The sequence below is a fragment of the Molothrus ater genome, chromosome 1 (genome assembly GCF_012460135.2).
Source record: "Molothrus ater isolate BHLD 08-10-18 breed brown headed cowbird chromosome 1, BPBGC_Mater_1.1, whole genome shotgun sequence".
NCBI classification, from domain to species: Eukaryota; Metazoa; Chordata; class Aves; order Passeriformes; family Icteridae; genus Molothrus; species Molothrus ater.
The window spans coordinates 140207157-140228166 of NC_050478.2; the positions used below are offsets into that span (position 1 = coordinate 140207157).

Consider the following 21010-nt stretch of genomic DNA (forward strand, 5'->3'; position numbering starts at 1 on the left):
CCTCTGCACTTTTTGTTTTCTGTGGGAGCAAAGAGTAAAATATTTTCTCTTCCCTTTCCAGGGGTTCAGTGTTCATACAATGTTTTCACGTTGTATTGTGCTGTGGGATAACTTGTATATTGATTGTAGTTTTCCATATTTTTTAAAGTAAATCCATGCTACTGCTGGTTTTAATTTAAATTTTATATTTCCTTTGGTATTACTTTTCAGGGAGGAAAAGTAGAGTGCCTCATTTGTCCCTTTTGAAAAAGGAGTATAAACGCTCTATTACTTCCTGTATGTTTTTCAAGATTCTGTCAGTATGAAGAGTTACTGAGACTATTAATTCAAGTTGAAATCAATTCCAGTAATTTACTTACTGTCCTCTAATTGACATATAAAGTCCATGATATATCTCACCATATAAACCACAGAGATTTGGGGTTTTTATCCTATTAAGTGAATGATTGTGCGGATACTGAACAACTTGGCAAGGTCTCCACTTTCCTTCCCCTCCATGTCCAAAAGATTGAAATTTGCTTCATAGAGTACATGGTTAAACTTAATCCTAAATTAATAAAACTGTTTAAAAAGGTGCATGTTCAGTCCTTGGATAGAATAAGCAATATATCTGCTATACAGTATCTCCTGAGGTGTGTGGAGGACAAGAAAGTTACTCAGTGACTTTCATGAACGCTTGATCTCAGTGCTCATTGATATCATCCTGTGGAACCAGCTTTTGACTGAATAAATTTTTCTGCTGCTTTTTATGTAAAGTGAGATTATTTGAGTGTAGAAGATCTCTGATTAGTTATTTCACTTATTCTTCCTGTTCTGTTGATGGTGCTGATTTCCCTTGGGAGACAGACTGCCAGCAGAATCCACAGCTACTGGCTGTTCTCTCTTGTTGAATTTAGATAGTGCTTGTGCTGCAGTCATATCTCCATTTAGAGGGTTAACTACAAACCATATGGACAGACCAGTGATAGCCCCACTGATGGCTGCCAGGCTTTGCTGCAGTTTCTAGCACTCAACATTATTGTGCTGTGCTTGCAGCTTGCCATTGCCAGCCTTATGTGATGTCAAAGTTCTTTCCTGTCACTTCCATGGAATATATGAACAACTTCCTTTACAAGCCCTGAATGAGAAATTCTATAATATTTTTTACTTTGTGGAATGTAGAGCTTTTATAAAGCTTTGTTGTCTGTCCTGACATACACAAGATTGTTTTGTGCTAAGAGGTCATAGGTGAATTCAGCCAAACTGCACTGCATGTTTATTGTAATGTTAAATACAGTAAGAGTAATTCTTTGATATTTTTACAGTAGCTGGCAAAAGATTGCAGACTATCTGTCAGCAGACTTCGTATCTTCAGATGATATAATGAATATTATTGATTTAAATGAACTCTGGAGAGGAAAGATTCAGATATGGGAAAGAAGGGTAAGCTAACTTTTATTTTATTATTGTGGTGGTTATTTTTTAAAGCATCTGTATACCTCATTTAAAGCATTTTTATGCAGTGCATTTTATACTTGAACTCAAATTTGGTTTCAACTATGTAATTCAAAGGTGATGTGTAATGTGTCTGGGTGGGTGGCAGGATGAAATGATAAATCAGATCAATGCATCAAGATCTGAAATTCAGAAATTCAGATGCTTCCCTCTGAATTTTTTTTTAAGCTGACTGTTCAAAATTAGATTGTTTTGTATCTATCACAAATCATTGTCATATAACTTGCTTGTTGCAAGCATATGTCTAATGTTTCTGCAAAACCTGAGACCTTTGTGATATTGTTTGCATTTTCAGTATTACGGTTTTGGATTTAATATTGGTTATCTAAGTCTAGTCTTTTTCTTAGTTTTATAGATCTGATAAAAAAATAACATTAATTTTTAAAAATAACACATCTAACTGGCTGAAGAGAAGTAATTTTGATCTCTTTTTGACACATTTATCGTCTTCCTTTTTTTTGTTTCTAGTTTGCATCGGGAGTAGATTTTCCAGAATTTTGTATAAAGAGCACTTCAGCCAAGACACTCAGGACTGCAAATTTAAGTTCTTGCTTTGCTGCTAAAAAAGAATGCCAATTGAGGAATACTGATACTTTGCCAGAAGCAAGTATTATTCTTGATCTTTCTTTGAGTTTTAGAATTCATCTGTTTTACTTTCTGGAGAAAATTAGTAATTGGGGAAACCTTAGTCAGAACTGAGTTATGTAGAGAAGTAATTATTGGATAAAATTGAGGAATACTTCTTTTGTACACTTGTGCTGTCAAAACAGGTCCTTAAAACTTCATCTGTTTGTAAGATGAAGACAAATACAATACCAGATTTTTTTCAAGTAGAAGTTGAGACTTTGTTCCGTTTAATACCCAGAATAGTTAAATTATGAATTCTGTATTTATCTAACTTCCCACTTAATTTTAAAAGTTTGAGTTTGGTTTTTTTTACACTCTTTGTGTTCCATGTTTTCTACTGAAAGTGGATAATTTATAGGAACTCCAGAATCATATGTGTTGATGAAAACAAAAATGAGCGTTAGGAAAATTGGCTTGGAGTTTGTTATTTTCATTGTTAAAACATGTGCATTTTGTATTACATTTGTCTCTTCCTGGTAGATCATATTTTATTTTGGGTAAGAGAACTCATTTGATGCGCATTGTTGATGTTCTATAAAGTCAGATTTATAAAAAAAAAATTAAATACCTTCCTTTTTTATATAATTTAGTGTGATGTTATGAAATGTTTTTGTATTCCTTTATACCTCTTCCAGATGTTATCTGCAAGGCTAATACCTTCAGCAAAACACTTGAGGAACTTCTGATGATACAACATCATATATAGTGTTCTATATATAGGTTTTTATTTGATCTCTTTTCAGGTTTTTCATTACTATGGTCCTGCACTGGAATTTTTGCAGATGGTGGTGCTCTCTGATCTACCTTCCATTTTTATATCAGATCTGGAGTTTGAGCTGTATCCTTTTTTTAAGGATCTAAACTACTACTGATAATTGTCTATAGCAGAAAGAAAAAGATCAGCATCTACCCATGCAAGCAGGAGGCAGATGAGGATAGTCAAGGGCTCATTCCATTCTAGCCTGCCAAAGTAGTCAATGATTCTTCACAACTGGATTTTTTAATTTCAAATTTAAATTACATTAGCAGTAACCATGTATTGTTGATACTATTGCACTAATAATTTGTCTGTTGATGTGCATGTTCTTTGTGGGAAAAGAATAGAGATGTTTATTCTGGGTAAGTTTAAAAAATGCCTCAAGCCTTTGTAATGAATCAATGTAGCATGCTTCACAATACAGGAACATTTTTTTACAAACTGTGTTTTTATTGTGCAGCAGCAAAATCTGTGGCAAGGTTTAGCAGAGGAGTTCTCTCTTGAGTGTGTGTGCTGCAGAGATCTCAAGATATATTACTATTGGTTTTTAAAAGTATGTACTTTTGGTTCTAGTCTTGGTGTACCAATAATACCTTAGGATGTATAAGCCTGCTATGATTTTGAATATATAAATATCTGTTTCTGTCAGCCTATAATAGAGATGTCAGTGGAGTATTTTGTCATACAACATTTTCAAGTGTATCACTTTACCTGTAAAGGTGAGTTTTTTTATGTTTTGTGATACTGTAGTATCAAAAATTAGATGCTTGCAGTGCTTCTTTTAAATATGATGATAACCTGATTTGTAAAATAGAAGTGCATCGTTCTTTGTGAAGATGAGGTTCCTTAAACTGTTCTGTTCAGGAGCCTGTCAAGAAAGAATAACAAGAAGACATCTACACTGCTTTTGGACCAGATTTCTTTTCTCTCTGGGAAGGTAAAACGTTTTTATATATGTATAGTAGAAAAATGAAGGTATCTATATTGCCTATAAGAGATATGTGAATAATATTTTTAAACCTGGTCTCTGTCTAAGCTTCTTCAATACTTAGTTCTAAAGCAAACATGTATTTCAAAGGTCCATGCTATACATGCCCACTGAAAAGTTTTCTCCTTATCTCAGCTAAATTTCAATCTCCTAAAACATTTTCTAATCCTATCCTGACAGATAATTTCTGTGCTTCTGTAATTGGGCTATTGTTTTTTTTAACAAAAGGCAGGCATGGGTGCAGCCCACAAAATGTATCTAGCTACTGTGAAATGGTAGGCTTTTTTATTTTATATGTGCATATTCTGATTTTGGCTAAAAAGAATTCATGAAACATTTACAGTCCTACTCTTTCCCTCCTTCCTCTGCCTTGGAATGATAGTGAGAGTATTAGTTTGAAGATGTTTTTCCTGAACATCCTATCACCTTTACATACAAGGTAATACATCTTGTTTAGGAAAGTGTTTTAGTGTTTATAAAATAAATCTATGCCATTCAAAACAAAACCTGCACTTGGAAAATGGTGGTACACTTATTATGAATAACATATGTTTTTTGTTCACTGTGGAGATAGTATCCCATTATCAGGCTGTTTGTTTTATTTTCAGTTTGTTATTTGGGTTTTTAGTAACTCTTTTCTCCCCTGCTACTCCCTTCTCCGTTAGCTTAGCCAGAATAGGAAAAGGTCCTTTTTCTAATGCTGTACCAAAAGTATCTTTTAAAATGGTTTTAGATTGGTAAATATCCCAGGTAATCTTCATTTTACTTAAGAGCACTGAACACTTGGTCATACACCTTTTACAATCAGAGGGCTCACATTTCTTCTAGTGTTTCTAAAGAAGGTGCCCAAACAGTGAAAACACATTCTCAGGTTACTTTTTAGAGTCTGCACATGTTGAATTGAATATATTTTGAAAATAACAGTTTCTCATAGGGATTTTTTTCAGTCTCCTGCTGGAAATACTGCATGTTTGTAGGCTTTTCTTATACCTGTAATAGCATTGCTTTATTGCTTGGGTATTCAAATATGTCTGCAATTTTTGTATTAGTGCTTATTGGCCTGAAGTGTATGTAGAAACATAGACATAAACATAGTCCAGTATCTGGTTAAGAGACAAGGTAATATGTAGGAAGGAAAATAAAATAAGAATTTTTTTCATAGGAATGCAGAGTCACTGATGCCTACTATTATCCCCAAATTCTCTTTTCATTCTGGATACTGCTCTACAAAAACATTTGTAACCAGGGTGTGGAGACACTTGCAATACATAATAAATGTCTTTTTATGTATGAAATGGAAATTCAGCAGTTAATGATCCCTCAGTTGGACCAAAAATTAAACACAATTTTTACAGCTTTTGTGTCAAATGCAGTTCCATTTTGATTGATGTGAATGACAGGTATGTTTAGTGGAGATGTTTTTCTTCAGTTCAACTAGATAGATTTGAAATAGTGCCAAATCAGTAGCTCAAGAATGAAGTGTAAAACAGGTTTCACTAATATTGCATGTGTTAATTTGCTCTCCTTATTTAGGTGGGAGCTTTATTTACATTGCCATGTTATGTAAGCAGTGAAGTGATCCCATCTCCTGCCCAGCTGAGCAGCAAGAAATGGAAGGAATATATGGCTAAGAAACCCAAGGTCATTTCTGGTACGTGTTTTTTGTTTGGTTATGTGTGTGTGTGTGTGTGTATACATGGTGAGTTTTTTCTGTACATTTGGGATTCTCTTTCCAATGAAATCAAATCAGTGATTGTAGTCTTCATTGACACGGTAAGATTTGGTGAATGCAAGTTCAGCTATGCAGACTTGTAGGAAGAAAAATGGTAACATCATGGCAAACTTTGGGGAAACAAGACATCTCCTTAAAACCATTTTTGTGTCCTGTCTGTCAGTTAAGATCCAATTTCCACACATCTTTGTAAGGTGATTGTAAAATCCATGGTGGGAGGTTTACTTCTGCAGATGGAATTCCAGTCTGCTTCATTGAGGTGCTTCCCTTCTTTTTTAACTATTTCCAGAGGTTCTTCAGTGCACTTGCATTTACTTTCAATCTCTTCCTGGGAAAATACAGACTATTAAGAAATGCTGAATGCCTCCATTCACCTGGGAGCCAGTGTGCTAAACCTGTGGTTGAGAACATGCTCCCTGTAGGCCTGCAGTGATGGCAGCTGACTCTCACACCCCGTGCCAGTGCTTAGAAACCTGATTCAGAAGGTGGGAGAAGAGAATCAGTGCAGACCGAGGCTGGGGGAAGTTTCTCAGTCAGCCAGTAAATGTGCTCTGCAAGTGGAGGCACTGTTCAAGCAGTGACTGAGCTTTGTAAGCACCTGAAAACATCAGGCTGAAAAGAACTTGGTGGTAGCCCAGTGCTTAAAGTACTTAACTAGGACACAATGAAGTGCTGGATTCTGCCTTCTTTCATAATCTCGTTGTTTATACATGGTCTAATATATAATTAATGTAGATTCCAAGGAACAGTGACTATTGCTGTTGCCACTTTAAGACAATTTTTTTAAGCAAGCATGCAGGTCGGGATGTCTCATATTTGTGACTGATATTTTTTCAGGTTTAGGGACAGGAAAAAACTGAGAGGAATTATGTAGAGTTGTATAACAGGACAGAAACTTAATTATGGAATGGGTGCTGGCAGTGTTGCCTTTTTCCCAACCTGGAAATGAAACCTGAGATAATTTTAGCAAGTAGGTAATATAAAAGAGGATCTTTAATGAAGGCCTTCAGAGGCAGTAATGGAAAGTTGTCCACAAAAGCCCACCCCTGCTAAGGATGAGTACATTTATAGGTTTTTAGGAAATTAGCATAATTGATAAAAAGCACCAATTATGAGGACAAATGGTGATGTAATTCCCCCCAAGTCAAGCCCCTTCTCTGGAGCCCCCCTTCAGCACTAGTTGTACTTTGTCTATGAGTATGTATCTCAAAGAGTTGTTCTGAGCCTTGGTTCCCAGGAAGAGCTGAGATAGCATGGGGCCTTGTACCTCCTGGGGCTTGGAGCTCTGGAATTTTTGTCTTTCTGGTTAGGGAAAGGCTGTGGAAAAGTATTGGGAAAAATTAGCTACTAATACAATAGGTGACAGAGTTACAAATATATGCGTGAAGAATATAGAGAGCATAAAAAAACAAAAAGGCAAAACCCAAATGGCATCAGCATTATATAGATTTAAAGGTATCTCTGCATGTTGGGACGTGGTAGAGTGTGGAGGTGGTCACAGCGGCAGCATTTGTATTTGATGGGGAGCTACTGCTGATGCAGTCAAATGAGCACAAGATCCCCAGTGTCTGCAGGATATTTGTCCTGTGCTCCAGTGGAAAGGTTTTGTACAATTATTAATTATTCTGTGATCAGTAATGCACAATAGGTTCTTATTAAGCCTCTTGAGTAAAATTCATAATAGGAGAAGAAACACTGCTTTTTAAATGTATTTTTTGTTTAATTGAAAACTGTTTATTTTTTAGTGGCTAACACTAATCTCACTCTACTAAGGATTTGTGAATCCTTAATCTCTCCCATATGTGGGGAAGGTATGATTCTTGGTATTGGTAGTTCTTAAATGCTAAGATTAAATTGTGAAATAAAAGGTTACCCATCAGGAATCAGCTTTGAGATGCCAAGATAAACAGGAAAAGGAGAATATTTCAAATGACATGGGAAACAGGACATTATGGCAAAGTTTCTAGCATAGTTTTTCTTTATTGTTATTTTTCTTACTCTGAATTTATATATTGAGGTAGTGGGGTTTCCCCTCTTTTCCCATGTCCAACTATAAATTTTCAACAAACATAGGAATATGTTATTTCTTGCTAACAAAAATTTATGATACTAATAAATGTTAAGTTCCCATAGAGTTAATTATTGAGTACTGCAAATATCTTATAAAATTAAAATATTTGACTTTTGAAATTTAGTACATCAAGAAGTATTCATTATCTTGATTGCTGTGTCTTCCAAGGTACTGTAAAGTGTTTTCTGTGGGAAAAGATAGCAAACCCCTTTCACTGTTACTGTCAGGTCCCACATTAATTTATTTTCAAAACTGCATACTATATGCCAGTCTTCAAAAATAGAATGTCTTTATCTTTCATCCAGGCACAAGGGTAAAGCAGGGAGTGAACCTTTTATTAATGAATAATGCAGTGTCCTTGGGAAGAGTGTGTACAATACTTCCTTTTCTTCTAGGGTTGTATGTTTGTCCATTGAACACTTACATTATTTTGATGCACATATGCAAAAAGGCCTGGTTTTACCCAGCAGAACAGAAACTTCTCTTTATTGTTTCATGGTAAAAATGTAACTTTGCCAGTTAAAGACTTGCCTCTTACTTAGCCCAGTTAAAGAGCTCTTGGTTAGTGATTAGTAAGATTTCTCACAGAACAGGAGAAAGCAAATAAAAGAATTTTGATGATGGATTATAGTTTGTTTTAAAGATGTTTTCCTGAGGGTGTTTCACAGTTATGCCTTGATCTTTGTTAAGTTCCAGAAATTGAACTGAAAGGAGAATCTTGCCGATATTATTTCTTGCTACAAGGCAATGGCTCTGGAGGATGTAAAGCAACCTTGATTCATTCAGCTGGCCAGATCAATGGGATGGCCACTCTTGCTGCAGTAAATGGAAAGCTAAAGGCAAAAGCAGAAGAAACAGAGTCAGGTAAGAGTGATCACTTCTTTTTTAATGAGTATCTGAATGCAGGCAAATGGTAAGTTCTAAATATCGTAAGTTCCTTTTATTCACTCCAGTCAGTATTAAGGAAAACAAAGACAAATATTACATCTTTTATGAAAGTGTCTTTTAAGAATATTTTTCCAGATCCATAAGAAAATATACTAAGAGCTTATTTAGTCACAGAATTTACTGCTACCATATTTTTACAATTGACTATGCAAAGTTATTGTCAGTTATTTCTCATAATCGAGGTAAGTTGAAATTTGTTTATTGTAAAGGGACGTACAGGTAATATTAATGCAAAAGAAATTTGTGACAGCTTAAAGTTCAGAAAGTGTGTGTTGTTGGTGTAAAGACCTGCCAGCCCGTGCCAAAAATCTGTGTAAATATCTCTTGAAAGTCCTGTTTCACTGATGATTTAAAATAAAAGCTGCAGGGCCAGTAGACAAATTGAGTTTTGTTATAACCTTCAGTCCCTTTGCTGATGTTACTGCACAATGTTTAGGGTATGAGCTGGCACTCCTATCCTAACTGCTCCACTAGGGAAGAGCAGGTGTGCAGCCATTTATCATGGAGTATTGTCATTTTACAACTACACCTACCAGATAACTCTACTAACTCCTGTATCTGTTTCAATAACACTGGTAGAGAAAAGGAGCACAGTGACCTGCATCTCATCTACTTAATTCCATAATAGTGAAATAAATCTGTGTGTGGTAGGACTGACTACTCAGCCATTTATCCTAATTAAAATCCCATTAGTACAGTGTCAGAAGACTGAAAGTCCTTGACCATATGTTGGGAGAAAACTTTTCTTCTGTGGTATCAAACTTAGGATCTTGTTACCTTCTTTAAATGTTAGTCATGTTGTGTTGTCATTATACAGGTTTTGTACAGAAATTCAAAAATAGTCAGGCATCTCTTTGAAATGATCCTCCTGATGTTCAATTGGAATAAATTTGTTTTTTTGATGATTAGCCATATTTGAAAATCTGGTTGTTTCTTTTGAATATGAGATTTTTATGTTTCCTATGTTTCTATCTTCTATTAAGTAATGACTCCAAAGAGAGATTTGTAATAAAAATTTCTTCTAATCTATACAGGCTTTCATATTTCTGACTTTATCAAGTCTCTGCCATGCTATTATGGAGAGGATATTGTACAGAGAGAAACAAAACTGTCACGTCTCCAAGTCTTTGCCTTGAAGGAGTATCTCAGTAAGTAATGGGAAAGCTCTGGTAATTCTCAAACTGGTATTTAAAAGGTCTTTAGTTCACATTGGATGGGATGGCTCACCTTACAAAACCAGAGTTGTTTGACAACCAAAGTGTGTTGATGACTTTGTGAAGAAATAGCAGAAGTTTAAAAAGAAACTTGGAAGTACATCCATGTTTCTCTGTCAGATAATGGAAAAGAGAACACTGTATTAGTGCTGGTGGTTGTTACATGAATACTCTGAATTTTTGAGCATAGTCTTGAACTAATTCTATGCAATTCTATGATGATTTCCCCAAAACCCTTTACTGCTGGATATGCCTTCTACAAAAATAAGAATTCTGGTTTAGGTTTTTCAGCTTTTTAAAATTTTACTCTTTCTTTGAAAAGTCTTAAGCAGCAGAGGAAAATCATGCATTGGAGATTTGTTAGATTTATCATGATGCATCATTCATAATAAAAACTTGAAGGATCATCCTCCTTAGATTTTTGACATTGCAGAGAAGTCCATTTGAGTGTCCTGATTTTTTTTCCATCTTAAGTCCATTGCTTAAAGAGACTCAATTAAAAGAAAAAATGCTTCAGAGAGATTGTCTGGCTTATTGAAAATGGCATGCTGTAGGGGTAATTTAAGTGTATTATCATTAACAGAATAGCGGCTTAAAGAAAATAAGATTTCTGTAAGTAGTCTTGTCTCCCACCCCACACCCCTGCTACTTAGTCATTCTCAGATTCCTGTCTGCTTCAACCCTGAAGCTGGGCTTGCTTTAGAGTTTGTGGTTTAGTTTCTTTTGAGTGGGTCACCCGTTTCCATTAAGAGGCTGAGTAGGAGCAGTTGGGATTCACTGATTGTCCTAAATCACAGCACAGTTACCTGACCCTTGATAAAATGACCAGAGACCAGAACAGGCTGTCAGCGACTCAGCAAGCCCAGGTGTTTGTCTCTGGAGGATTCAAACCTGGATACACTCAGGAATGCATATATCCAGAAGTTAAAGGACTGTAAAAACATGAATCACACGCAGCTTCAGCTCTTCTCACGGCTGCTTTTTCCCTTGTCTTTGGAATAAACCACCCATATCTTACCGGTACAATGGTAAATGTCAAGTTAACTTACTTGTGTTATGGGTTTTGGGTGGGGATTTTCTTGTGTAATTGTTTTTTAGCAGGCTCCTGTTGTTCTTTGTTACTTAGCAGATGCAGTACCTTTTATTTTTTCTTTTCTAGAGAGAAAGGAATTGACCAAGCAGCCTGTAGTTATTTCTACCAATGAGTTTAAAAGCTTATTAAAACTCACAAGAGAATGTTTTTTGGACCTGTGCAGCACTAATCTTCCTAAACCTGTTCTACAGAAGGTCTGCAATAAAACCAGGTCATGCACTGAGACTCATGGTAAGTATTTTTATTTACAAAATTTGCTGCTTATTTTCCTTGGATGTTTTCTTATACTGGTTGTCAATCTTTTACTAAAAGGAGTAAAGTCTTTTTAACAAAAGGGGAAAACATGAAAGAAAAAGTAAAGCAGCTTTCTAGGCTTATTTTGCAAACTGAAATTACCCTTGCATTTCCTTTTTCTTCTTGACAAAAAAAAAGTCCAGAAAGCATTTCTGATTGCATCACCAATGTTGTATTTTGTTTACATACTTTTAGAGAGTGGCATTGAGGAGTATCTATAGATAAAGGACTGTATATCTATCTCTTTAAGGAATAAGATTCTTTATTTAGGGTTGTCCAATATGTATTTCTTGCAGAGCCTGATTTAATAGAGCCAAATCCATTGGAGTGGCCAGAAAGACATGTTCTTCAGAATTTGGAAAACTTTGAAAAAAACAAACAAAAAATGAGGTAATAATGAAATACTGTTGATTTTCTTTGGAGTAGCCATTAAACTTTACTATAGAGGAACTTTATATGTTGATAACCATAGTGTAAACTGTTTTCACATTTTGATAATCTTTCAAAGAAAATATTGTTTAAGGCTAAAACTATTCTTTGTCAATTTCCAAAAGTGTAGTTTATTGGTATTTAAAGAAGTATTGTTTGGATTTTTATTGACTAAATGCAACTGGAAGCTAGCTAAAAGTATAATAATTCTAAAACTAAATTTCCAAAATGGCACTTCTAGAAAATAGTAGCCATGGTAGGAAAACATACAAAAGCTTTTCTTTCTCACAACATACCCTAATAAATATAAATAATTAAGCTGTTTTTGTCAACATGTGCAACATGTTCTAATCTTGTCGTATTTCCTAAATAGTCAGTTGATAACATATATCAATAGTTGATAGTCAATAGTTGATACCATATATCAAGTAATTTTGAAGTCAAAGAGCCTATTGGTTTTATGTTTAAATTTATATTTAGTTATGTTTTGCCTTCAGTACTGTTCACATGAAACCCATAGGTCTTTGTGTCACTTAAGACAGCCCGTTGATTTCAGTTGAGCTCTCACTTTATATAAGACTTGGCAAGGAATGTTTAGGTTGGGTATTAGAAAAAGGTTCTTTACCCAGGCTGTGGCTGGGCACTGAACAGGCTCCCCAGGGCAGTGGTCACAGCACCAGCCTGACAGAGCTCAGGAGGAGTTTGGACAGTGCTCTCAGGCCCGTGGTGACTCCTGGGGATGGTGCTGTGCAGCGCAGGAGTTGGACTCAGTGATCCTTGTGGTCCTTTCCAACTCAGCCTGTGCTGTGATTCTGTGGCTTAATGGTCTTTGGTAATGTTCATGTTCTTGCTGACAGACCTGTCGAGGCAAGTGTCCAGCTGTCCTTTTCTGAGTCACTTCAATTTCTCTCTTTCAAGTACCATAGGTGGCCATGGCTTAGACTGGAGTTCTGCACGTGATAAATTCTCACATTAGCTTTCTCATGGTAGTATTATCATCATCATCATCATTGTTATTATTATTATTACTGGCTTTTGTTTCTCAAACAGACAAAGTTCTTCCTTTTAATTAGCTGTCAAAAAGGTTCCTGAAGGACCTTTCTGTTACATAGTCAGTGTTTATTTCATAGTTCACCATCTGAACTGAGTATCTTTTTTATCCTGCATCAGGATACAGTGTGTTGCTTAAAAAGTGAGAAAAGGGAGAACTTTGATTTACTTGATTGAAGACACTAAAAAAGAGTGGAGAGTTGCGTGCAGTAGTGACTTTATTGTTCCTTTCCTAGATATTGTATATTTTTAATTTTTTTTAATGGGAACCAAGTTTTGGTCAAAAAACAGAAAAAAGGGGTGAATAATCATCTTCCCACGTTGTATTTCATAACCACGCTCTAAATTCTTGAAGAAGTTACTTTCTTCAGTTGAATTTTTAGATTATGTTTAATAATTATCATGTTCTTTATCATGAACATCTGTGTTAATGTTCTCAAGGAGCAACTTTGTTCATTTTACTTTTGTACTAGTTTAATTGCTTTAGGGTAGCAATGATTTAATATTTTTTTAAATATTAAATGAGTTTATGAGTTTATAAAAAAAAAATCTTAGATTACTCTTGGCTCGCTGCCTTTTTTCCAGAGTTCCTCTGTTTGCACATTCACCTGAGCAGCTGCTGGGACACAAGGACAGCCAGAGGGAGTCCCTGACGTTGCTGGATGCCAAAGAGCTGCTCAAGTACTTCACCCCAGAAGGGCTGCCCGTGGGGGAGCTCCAGCCACTCCAAGTTCCCAAGCGGTAGGAGCATCTTAAAGCCACTAACACCAAATTCAGAGCTGATATCAGTAGGGGGGTGTAAATAAGGGTGGAATGGGAGTCACAGAATGGCCTAACTGGATTTGAGCTTATAACTTACAACATCTTTATGTCACATGCCTGCCAGTGAAATCAACTGTTTTGGTCTCCAGTCAGTGTTGCTATTTAGTTCTTTCAGAATCTGAAATGGCTGGAGATGATGATCTTGGTCCTAGGCATTTAAATAACAAAATCATCACCTGAAGCACAAACTTGTTACTGGTAGAGCTCTGCCAAGCTGCTGCTGCCCTGTGGGTCCATTTCCAAAAGAGTATTTCTAGTAAAGCAGAAGCTACTGTGGCAGAGCTTTAATTTTTTTGGTGTGATTTCTTTCAGTGGAGGGGAGTCTAGGTGGGAAAACAAAACAAGAAAATATCTGAGCCTATTTAACTGTCTTTGTCTCCTGTCATGCTTTTTATAGATTCATGGAGTTACTGGAATAATTTTCAGGATCTGTACATCTATTAGAGTTAAGGCCAGACTCTATAAGAGTCAGATAGTGTTTGTAGAAGCAGAACCTGTACTATTTGTGCAGTGTGTCACAGAGTGCTAGGTAGGCAAGACAGTCTTTGCAGTCACTACAATTATATTTGTTGACCTTTTTAATACTGAATAATAAAAACTATGATTCAATTACTTGATACAGCCCTTGATCCTTTTTCATGTAATAAGAGTGATTGTGTGAGGGAAAGGTTCTGTAGTATTTTGGATTTTCTGTAGGATTTTTGAGACTTCTGTAAAATTGTAACTGAAGTTTTGAAACTAAACTGAATATGTTCTGAGCAGACAGTTCAAGCAAATTAGAAAATACGCAGTAAAGATTTAGAATCTCCTGCTGGGTTGTTAATGAGTGGAGAAGATTTAGAATTTTGGCTAAAATATTTTCCTTCCAATTTGTTGTGTGGGAAAGAAGTGAATAATTTTTCACTAAAAAAAAATCTATTTTTTTAGTCTTTGATTTTTTCAAAGCCTCCAGAGAAGCACTATAGCATAGAATACCTTGAGTGTCTTGAATGATTTGCTTTGAGCTACAGATGAATGAGATTTGAATTTGAACTGAGTCCAGCAGAACACTGTACTCTGAACTGCTTGCTCCCCTAGCAGTTGCTTTGAGCAAATTCCCTGGAATTATGAGGAGCTTTGCACAGTAGGTGATCAAAAACAGTGAATATGGACCTAAGGATCTTCCTGACCAAGAGAAGGATTGAGAGATTTTGAGAGAGGCTGGTGAATTAAAGGCATGTTCACCTTTTCTCTGTGGTTGAGCTTAGATAGAAGTTTGATAGATTACAATTTTGGCTGACAGTCTATCCAAATTATCATTTTGCTAGATTCAGTATCGCATCCTTCCTGGAGGTTTTTCTCAGATTATTCCAGTGGAAATGGTGCAGAGGCAGAGTATATGAATAAAATTTGAAGCAATGTGCGAGTTTCAGATTCTGTTACATCTTACCTTTGTGTCTTCCCTTCTTTAGAGATAAATGTCAGGGTATATTGAGATCTGGCAGCAAGATCTTTCTATCTGCCTTGCTAGGGCTTATTCCCTTGAAATACCTTCAAACAAATACACTCTTATGATTTAGCTGTAGAGAGTTACCAGCTGGAATTGAAATATCCCAGGAAACAAGCCGTTAGTCCTGAAGTCTGGGAAAGATGAGTGTTAGATGAGGCAACAATTTGATGCTGAAGGGAAGGAATTCACTCCTTACAGTGTGTCATTGAGAAGTGGGAGGTCACTTCCCAGTTCATTCTACTACTCAGGTGTCCCATGTGATATTTGCCTAGTTTCATTGGTAACTTGTTTGGAGCAGTGACCTTAACCATCTGAGAAATGTCTAAGAGCTTCTGTAACAATAATAGCTCAGTAGGAATTAGTTGAACTTAAATTCTCGCTTCAGTACAGATTTAATTTTCCATTGATGCTTTATCCTAGGGGCCTAGCTGCAAGACATGCTGTTTTATCCTTCATATGTGAAGGCATTTGTTTCTGATTTTTGGAAGTATAATTTATCCTGAAGGTAACTGGTTAAAATAGATCTTAATTTTTCTCCTTTCAGTGAAAACGCATTTCTTTTGACACCAGAGCTTACTCCTCGAAAACTCAGAGGTTTGCCTTTTGAAAAAGCAGCTGGATGCCATTACCATGGACTTGAGTAAGTTTCCTGACTTCTTTTCTCAGATTTACTTTTTAGTTTCCAGTCTAAGTGTAATTAGAAATGTTTCAAGCAACATGTTAAGGGTATGTTAATTATGGATTAAATGTCACTGGTTTCAGTTGCAACATTGCTGCCTTGATGGTAATGTAGAAACATTGAAGGTCTTTTTTTCTCAGTTGTACTGCTATGTCTCTTCTCAGTGTCTCTGAAAATTTTAATTCAGAGCTAAAAATGGCAAGGGAATTAGTACATATCAAGTTCCTAGTGAAGCACATGTTTTAAGTACATACATAGTTCTGCTTTTATATTTAATTGTTGACACTTTAAGACTGATAGCCAAAAGGTTTAATGATACCTGCTGTGATGCTGCTACCTGTATGTTCAGGGAGCCTGAAAACAGCAGCAGGCAAGTGTTAGTGGTAAGGATGTTCAAAAGTATCCATATGGCTAGGACTGTTAGTTAATCTCAGCCAGCCAGCAATAGTTATCTGTCAAAGCAAACAAATGGGCAAACTGTCACATAATGTAGCTGTATAAAAATAGGTTAAAAAAATACAAATATTGACATTGAGGAGAAAAGGAAAAAGGCTATAGAAATGCTGGAGTAGATAATTAAGCATAGCTCTCCCATACAGGCAGTCTTATTGCAGTATATATTAAGAAATGCAGTGGATACCAAGCATAGTTAGTTCAGTTTTTGTGCAAGCTTCTGCTGCCTCCTAAAATCACATTTTCAGATTATCAGAATTGACTGACAATGCTGCTGGTATTTTTTCCCTATCGATTTTACAAATAGTTTGATTAAGTCTGTGTTTAATATCTGGTAATTTTAGCCAAGTTCTATAGGGCAATGGAGTACTCCTATCTCTTTAGTTACCTCTTTTTCTAAACAGTAGCTCATGAACCTGTTAGCCTTTTTAGAATTGTAATAAGTGGCACAGAGAGGCAACTGGGTAGAAAAGAGAAATGCATATAGTAGGTGTGGGAAGAAACCACTTGGTCTGCCTGACCTCAGCAAGGAGTGTGCCTCAGATTTCAAATTAGGCACAGCACAGCTTGTGCTGCCTCTTCTCCTAGCAAAATGTGACAGATACAGACCACAGGGAGGCCTGGGTATTGTGGAGAGGAGGAAGATCCTGCCATATTAATATTGCAAGGGCAATGTGCTTAGCAGTGTGGGAGGGAAGCAGTAGAGTGGGAGGTAGTGTAGGACCAGAACATATTGTAACAAGAGTATTGTGGTTATGGGGCAGATGTGTTTGGTACTATGCAGTTTTCATCTGTCCACCTGCTGCATTTATATTTGGAGGTAAAGTCTTGTCAAAAAAACAAGGAGTAGCAATTATCATAGAATGGTTTGAGGTGGAAGGGACCTTAAAGATCATCTAGTTGCAGCCTCCATGCCATGGACAGGGACACCAATATCTCACATATTTTTCCCCAGAGCTATTCTTAATTAATTTTTCACTCAGCCTGTATTTGTGCTGGCATTGCCCTTATCCAGGTGCAGGACCTTGCACTTGGCCTTGTTGAACCTCATGAGGTTTGCACAGGGCCACCTCTCAAGCCTCTGGATGGGATCCCTTCCCTCTAGTGTTGACCATGCCACAGAGCTCGGTGTCAATGGCAAGCTGCTTTTCTGAAGTCCAGGGGTGAGCTTCCTGTGTGCTCTCCTTTTTGCCCTGAGGATCCCAAACTCCACTATTTATGGTCCCTGCAGCCAAGGCTGCCCTTGAGCTTCACATTCCCCACCACCCCCTCCTTCTTGGTGGGCACAGCACAGCACCTCACCTCACTCAGAGAAGGAAGTTGCCAGTGCAGTCCAGGAGCCTCCTGGATTGCCTCTGTCCTACATATTGGCCCTCCAACTGATTATTGGGATGGCTGAAGTCTCCCATGAAGACTAGGTTTTGTGAACATGAGGCTGTTCCTATTTATGATTAAATAAAATTTTCGGTGCAATGAACATGTGCCAGACACTTGAATGCTGTTTTGCAAAGAGAAAGCAGTTGCCATGAAAGCAGTGAGTAAAATGGCAATTTAACTTCTGAAGCTAAATGGATTTTTTTATCTTTGTAGGTTATGTGACTACTCAGGGGACTGAGAATGTAAATAAGAAAAATTACATACCCTGAAATTTTTAAATTCAGACAACTTACTCTCTTATCAGATAATGTATTTATTTCTAGTGGAAAGTCTTCCTCACCTGTAGAAATTTGATTCATCAGCCAGTTATTAGAAAAATTAATTTCTCCCTGAATATGAAAATACTCTGAAGAAAATGAAAACATCAGGACTAGCAATTTAACATGACTCCATGTTAAGAGATAAAAGTAAAGAATGTGTCTTGCATTCCTGAGAGTAGGAAACATTGCTGAGCAGTTTGAAGGGTGGGCTGAGCAAGAGCTCACATTGCTTAAAACAATTTGTAACAAAGAGGCTGGAATAAGACAGGGTTTACTGTTACCTTTCTCTGCACTACAGTAAGTTACTGGGAGATGAAACATTGTTCTCTGGCAAGGAATCCTGGAAATTATTTGTACCAGAGAAGAGTTAGTTAAGATGCTTTTTGTGTTATCTCATGTGTATGTTTCACTGAGTTAGCATTTGTTCATTTGTTATCTTTCAGCCCCACTGTAGTTATTACAGTTTGTTCTGTTGATTTGGTTGATCAAACCACTTATTCATTGTAGTCAATAGGAAGCTTGTGCTTGTTCAGTGGTACTTTTTTGTATTTTTAGTGCTTAAAAAATGTGAATCTCTCATACAGCAGTGTTTATCTCAGACAAAGCTAAAAGTTGCATTTCAAAGAGTTTGAATCTTACAAGAACAGGGTAAAGAGTTACAAATAGTATAATTCAGCTTCTTTGTTGGAGTTGGACTTGAGTAGAGCAAAATCCATCAGGCAAAAATATTAATTTACTGGGCTGTTAAAAGTTGTATTTCAGAACAGTATACCAGTTCAAACAAAAAAAAAAGGTTTTGGAGTTCACATGACTGTCAAAAGTAAGTTTTTCTGATTGTAATAAAAGAGAGACTTTCTCTCACAGGTTCTCACCCAATTTCAATTTTAGATACTGTCTTGATGACAGAAGAGCCTTGGAGAGAGATGTGGGATATGCTGAACTTCAGACTCGCCTTATTCGCTATGAAACTCAGACTACTTGCACCAAAGAGTGCTGCCCTGTGCCACTTGTCCTGAGTCCTCTCCCATCTCCTGCAGTCTTGTCAGAGCCTGGAAGTGTCCCTGATGGAGAGACTTTGCAAAGTGAATTCAAAACAGAGACATCAAGGCTAAAACGCAGATCAAAAGACCTGGATTACTTTTATCCCAAGAAAAGGTAATGCACTGAATAAAATGAATCTTTAGCATGAAATGTTTCAGTAGTCTCTTGTGAACTGCATCTTTTCTTTCATTTCAAAATGTTTTAGTGAAGCTATCTAGACAAATGTTCTAGTTGTTTAATCCTCTTCTGTAGGTTCATTTTTTTTCCTCAAGTGTGATCTCTCATTGATGGCATTAGATGAATCAAACCATGCAGCACAGCACACTTTGTTTAACAGATTTGGGGTTATATCCTGCAGTCTTAAGTGCCTTTGAAAAGATGACAGCCTCATCTAGGACTGAAACAGTCAGGGCTCCTGTACTACGAATAAACAACTAAAGGTTTAGAAAGGCAAGGATTGTACAAACAGAATAATTGAATTTCTAATCCAAAGGACTGCTGGCATAAGATGACCTACCAAAATTCAATCTTATTGTCAGCCTTGTTTATTAAAGTCTTTTCTGGAAGTTTAGTTTTTAAGATTTCCCTTTCTATCTTGTCCTCACTCTGAAGATGCAAACTCTGTCACTGAATAATAGCTGCTAGGGAACACTATTTCCAAATTCACTTTTTTACTGTAATACTTCACTTCTTCCTTATTTCCAGGTTGATACCCTTTGCATTCTAATCACCATAAGCCTTTAACAGAGGTCTGGTTTTAGAAATAATTATATCTTTTGCAGCTTACTGAATAGTTAGAAATGAAGATGTGATTATACTATATTTTGTAAATTGGACTTTGGAATTACTGATGCTCTTACAGTTGAAGGATCAAGGATTACAATGTTCCCATAGAATTATGATGCCCAACTTCTTGTAGTTAAATATGAGTTGTGACATTCCTATAGGGCCAAAAGAAATTAGATAGTTTGAAGAAGTTTTGTCTCATCCGAAGACTGGAGGCCAATTCTCTTCCCAAGAATTTTATTTTCTTAGTTACCTGATTTCTTCAATTTGTTTCTAGACCTTTTTAATCAGAGGTGCAATGGGTCTACATATCACAGCCCAATCCAGTCAGCAGAGTGCTCTTCTAATACAAAATATTTTACAGAATAGAATCCTGTCTTCCTGTCTGCTGTTTTCAGATGTTTGCAGGAATGCTCAGTACTTACTGCTCTGAAGCAGCAGCCTCTCTAGCAGAAACAATGGCACTAAAAGAGTCGGTACAAAACCTGAAAGTTACTTTTATAGGGTTTTTTCCTGTTCTTTGTAGGCTGACCAAAAGTGAGAGCACAGAGTCGCTGCTGTGGCAGGCAGGGGGGAGCAGCAGGAGTCTCTGTGCAGTGGCGGTGCCGAGGAAGCGCTCGGACAGGTCCCCTTGTGTGGCTGCAGCGCCATCGAAACCGCCCGGCCACGGCCACCGAGCCGCCAGCAGGGCTGGCCCGGCTGCACAGCCTGAGCCTGCCAAGCCAGAGAAGGAGTCGCGATCCCAGAAACACACAAGGGTAAAAATCTGCCTTGTGCTCTGAGTGAAGGAGAGCTGTTTAACTTCTTTCCATGGGACTTGATTTGTAAAAATTTTTTTACTCAAGGTGCATTATCTTCATCCAAGTTTGTTACTGAATTTCGTTCTGTTTACTTGTGTAAGTGAATCCTGAAGGCACTGAGGAGAGTGCTGCAGAAGCAAAGAATGAAAAAGTGTGCAAAGAAAATTCTATCATGCCCAGAAAATTAAGGCTGAGAGAAATAATGATGAGGAATAAAAAAGGTGGAAATGAATAGCAATGAATAAGAGTTATGAAATATAGATGATTAATGTAAAACCTAAAGGCACCAAAGAGATATATGTTCTGGAAAGGTCAAAGGCATCATGGAGGAACAGACTAGTCTGAGAATAAAGAGATTTCTGTAGTTTTATAAATCCATTAATTGAAATAGTAGTTAAATAATTCGGTGGAATAATGTTTAATTATTAGCTGTGTATATTACGAATGCCTCTTCTAAAATACAATACACAAAACTGTTCCTGACTTGGTGATACAAATTTTAAATTAATCCCAGGGTACAAGGAGAACACTGAAAGAATGTTAAGG

General features: G+C 36.7%; 1 protein-coding gene across 1 annotated transcript in view; it reads left to right on the top strand.

The window, feature by feature from the left end:
* MTBP (MDM2 binding protein) overlaps positions 1-21010 on the top strand; it is a 28640-nt gene that overhangs the window by 3551 nt on the left and 4079 nt on the right. Inside the window, exons 7-19 of the mRNA XM_036404363.1 lie at positions 1305-1422; positions 1963-2097; positions 2865-2959; positions 3743-3815; positions 5400-5517; positions 8360-8533; positions 9652-9765; positions 10991-11155; positions 11515-11608; positions 13283-13438; positions 15553-15648; positions 18726-18992; positions 20191-20422. Coding sequence (XP_036260256.1) covers positions 1305-1422; positions 1963-2097; positions 2865-2959; positions 3743-3815; positions 5400-5517; positions 8360-8533; positions 9652-9765; positions 10991-11155; positions 11515-11608; positions 13283-13438; positions 15553-15648; positions 18726-18992; positions 20191-20422 — 1837 coding nt within the window. The remainder of the gene's footprint in view (positions 1-1304; positions 1423-1962; positions 2098-2864; positions 2960-3742; positions 3816-5399; positions 5518-8359; positions 8534-9651; positions 9766-10990; positions 11156-11514; positions 11609-13282; positions 13439-15552; positions 15649-18725; positions 18993-20190; positions 20423-21010) is intronic.